The sequence below is a fragment of the Crocodylus siamensis genome, chromosome 5, assembly GCF_052110815.1.
Source record: "Crocodylus siamensis isolate JL-2025a chromosome 5, ASM5211081v1, whole genome shotgun sequence".
Lineage (NCBI taxonomy): Eukaryota > Metazoa > Chordata > Crocodylia > Crocodylidae > Crocodylus > Crocodylus siamensis.
The window spans coordinates 206,122,663-206,126,535 of record NC_143399.1 but is presented as its reverse complement, the minus strand read 5'-3'; the positions used below and the strand labels follow the sequence as shown (position 1 = coordinate 206,126,535).

At 51.0% G+C, this 3,873-nt stretch overlaps 1 protein-coding gene across 1 annotated transcript in view; it reads right to left on the bottom strand.

Annotated features, from left to right (window-relative positions):
* Nucleotides 1-612: 612 nt before the first annotated feature.
* Nucleotides 613-3,873, bottom strand: part of LOC149865232 (GTPase IMAP family member 7-like) — a 3,831-nt gene continuing 570 nt past the window's right edge. The window contains exons 2-3 of the mRNA XM_090049832.1: nt 3,411-3,572; nt 613-1,830 (exon numbers count right to left, since the gene is read on the bottom strand). Of these exons, the coding sequence (XP_089905958.1) occupies nt 815-1,830; nt 3,411-3,572 (1,178 nt within the window). The 3' untranslated portion in view covers nt 613-814. The remainder of the gene's footprint in view (nt 1,831-3,410; nt 3,573-3,873) is intronic.

Sequence of the window (3,873 nt, the reverse complement as noted above, 5' to 3'; positions counted from 1 at the left end):
GGCCAAAGGCTGTGTTGGGAGATGACTAAAAAACTTATACACAGATAATCTACTACACAGAAATACCAGGGGGTGTTAAAGTTTTTCAAGGAAAGAAAACCTACTTATGATGACTGAACTAAGACCGTGTGTAGACAAAACGAGAGGCATGTGTGCACAACACTTTAAAGTGGGCTAAATGGTTTTGCACCACTTTAATGGTGTCAGTGTTTGCACCCCTCAGTGGTGTATTGAGCATTAATTCAAGCTGCTGCAGGAAATTCAGCAGTGTAATGCGCCTTAAATTACTTGGGGCACAGCAAACTAGAACTCCTTCAAGGAGTTTCAGTTTGCTGCCCCTACAGCCATGGAGCAAAGCACCAGGCTCCATGCAGCCCCGCGCCTGTGCAGGAAGCCTGGGAAAGCAGCTCTGCCCAAGAAAAGCGGCCACCCCCAGGATCCTGCCTGCCTGCCTGAGCTGCGAGGGGGCCTGATGCTTGCCTCCATGGCTGGGCTTCCCCCAGGCCCACCTGAGCCAGATGCTCGTGGATGCTGGAGGGGGGTGGGGGAGGGGGGGCACTGCTGCCGTGGAGGAAAACACCAGCCCGTCCTCACCCAGGGACTGCTTCACCCTCCAGCAGCTCACCCTCCCCTCCCTGCCAGAGAGGCAAGCAGGTCACCGGGGTGCGTGTGCATGACACGGGGGTTTAATCAGCCCTAAATTAAAGTGGTGTTTTTTAAAACCCACCACTTCAGTTTAAGGCCTCTGTTTCATCTACACACACCCTAAGGTAACACCACTTGAGAAACAGAAATGATGGTAATGTAATCATTATTATTTGAACCAGTTTTTTATTTTTGAAAATATCTGTTCAAATTTCTTTAAAACAAACTCTATTAGAGTAACATCATTGTCGGCTTCTTCCCGGAGTTCATTTAGACGTTTCTGATAGCGGTCACTAATTTCCTGTAGCTCTTTCTCCATTTTTTGTCGAATGGCTTCCTTCTTCTCTCGGGCTGCTTGTTCTAGGGACGATAAAGTGTTTTGATCAACTGAGCCACATTTTTTTAACTCCTCTATTTTTCCCCTTAATTCCTCATCCACCTCCTTATGTTTCTCATCCAGTTGAGATTTCTTTTCCTCTCTTTCTCTTTCCATCTCCTCAGTGTAGGTTCTCCTGAGCTCCTCCATTTTCAGTTGAAGCTGTCTTTGAGCACACTTATACATGTCATTAGTGTAGTGGTCACCTCCATTCTTCTCCACCATCGCATCGATCATCCTCAGCAGCTCACAGACCTGCTCCCGCTGCTCCTGTCCTGTTGCTTTGTTGCTGAAAGCCAAGCAGCGCCTTCCACATTTATCCAGCAGCTGCTGGAGATCTTTGTCATCTAGTTGTTTTAAAAAGTCCTCTAATGTCCGCCCCTGTAAATCCTCCTTTCTGGTGAACAAGAAGATCATGTATCGAACAGCCTCTTCCCCAAATATATCTTGTATTCGAGCAACTGTCTCCTTCTCCTCCTGAGTGAAACGCCCCAGCTGCATAACCTGAATGATGGCATAGGGACCTGGGGAGGAGACAACCACACAGCGCCCTATTTCTTTTTCAGTTTCATTTAAAGAAACTTTTGTGTCAAATAAACCAGGAGTATCAACCACCACCAGGTTTCTGCCATCCTGCTTATTCATCTTCTTAGTACATTTTGTTGTCACTGACCCGGCTGCAATTTGAGAGGCAAAATAATCTCCCCCCAGGATGGTGTTTCCTGTTGCACTTTTCCCAGCACCAGTTTTACCAACAAGAACAATCCTCAGCTCAGATCTCCCGGGGCACTGGCGGTTGGAGCCTGGGCCTGTGGGGAGAAAGGGTCACTGTAAAGGCAGTCAGGTAAGAGCAGCTGCTTCTGGGGTTTCTGCTTCTGTTCCTCAAGATGCTGTGAGGGCTTAGCTGACTGGCCTGGGGTGCTGGACATTTTGGGGCTGGGCAGCACAGGGAGGGGTGAGCATGGTCAGCCAGTTGTCCCTGGAGGCCTTGGTGCATCTCCCAGAGAGCTCCCCTGCGCAGAGTAGGGGCAGCTGGGCTGAAGCGGGGCAGGGCAGTGCTCAGCTCTCCCTGGTAGCACAGCGGCAATATGGGACTAACAGACAGATGCACCGGAGAGCTGGAAGATGGGCTCCCTAGCTGTCACAGGAGCACAGGACTGAAAGACACCTTGGGGCACCCCGTCCTCCACCACCCCAATATAAAGGCTGGATTCCCTGTTCTTCAACCATCCAAGACCGATGCATGGCCAGCCTCTCCTTGGAAACCCCTCCTTAATGAGAGTCCAGACCTGTCCCAGCAGCTTGTCCCACCCACTGCTCTGATCACTCTTAGGACAATTCTCTTGAGGTTTCTCCTAAATTTGGTCCGCTGCAGTTTAAGCCACTGCCACATGTCCTGCCCCTGATAACAAGAGAAGATTATGTGTCTCCCTCTTCCTTATGACAGCCTTTTGGGTATTGGGAAACATCTGTCCTGTAACCCTGGAATCAACTTTTTTCTAAACCAATTATACTTCCAGGCCTTTCCTTGTACGGCCACCGTCCAGCCCCTTTTCCCTTTCTGTCACTCGTCTCAGGATCTCCTGCAATGTCTCTACCCCCTCCTTCAGATTCAGAGCCCTGAACTTCGCATCATCCTCCAGCTGAGGTGTAACCAGCAGCCATCAGAGCTGGGCTCTCACCTCATTGCTGCAACCCTTCTGTTCATACAACCCCAAATTGTATTTGCTGTTTTTTTGTAACCGCATCACAGGCCTGGCTCACCTTGCCTCTGCAGTGCACTGCCACCCCCAGACCTTTACAGCATTGCTGCCGGGGTTTTAACTGGGGCAGGATTTTCAGTCATGTGAGCAGGTGAACGACCACTGCTTCTACCTGGAGGCTGGGGTGTTTCGTACCACAAGAAACAGGCCTTTTGCCTATAATGTTATAGTTGTGATGGAAAAAGAACTGGGAAAGAGAAGAAGAGGCAGTGAAAATAGGACAAGGGGAAATGGGCAAAGAAGGGAGGAAGATCAGGAGCAGGCAGCAGGGAAGCAGTACTGGGAAAGGCAGGAACTAACAGGAAGAAGCTGCTGGAGGAGGTCCAGACAGTGGAAGCAGATGGCGAGAAGGCCACGGCTCTCTCCCAGGTGGAAGAACTGATGGAGGAATCAAGGGGTTGAAGGCCTTTTGGCAGGGCTGCACCACTATGCTGAGGGCACCCGAGGAGAGTTTCCATCCACACTGCTCATGTCCCAGCCCTCACTCTAAAAAGGGCAGCGCACAGCTGCATTGAGCCCCAGCCTGTCCATGCAGCCACGAGGCAGAAGTGCAGCCTGGAGAGAGCTAGCTGCTTGCAAAGCCAGAAGAAATTCAGGGACTGGGACAACAGAAGAGCATTACTGACCTTGCAGTGGTTGTGCCTCTAAAGGGACTGCAGCCGTCAAAGGGTGAGTTTCAAGCGGAGGATCTTGGCACCCGTGTAGCTCCACTGGTTGAGGGGCTGAAATATAGTCATGGACCAGGGTGGTCAACCTGTAGCACACGTGCCACAAGCAGCCTGGGCAGCCTCAGTGTATGGCATGCGGCAGATCCAGCAGGGAGCAGGGGAAACAGGAGCAGAGAGAGCAGGGAGCAGGAAGCTGAGCAGCAGATCAGGGTGGGGGATTAGGGCGGCATTTAGTGGGGGCGGGGATTACATTGTGGCCGCCTGCCAAAAAGGTTGTTCCCACTCTAAGTATTTTTAGAAAGGAGTGTTCTGTGCCCGTCGGACAGCAAAGATGAGATAGTTGGCCCAGTTGCCAGCCCTTCACCAGGGAAGGCCAAGGACTGCAAATCATCAGTGTTTGCAACACATGAACACTTCTTGT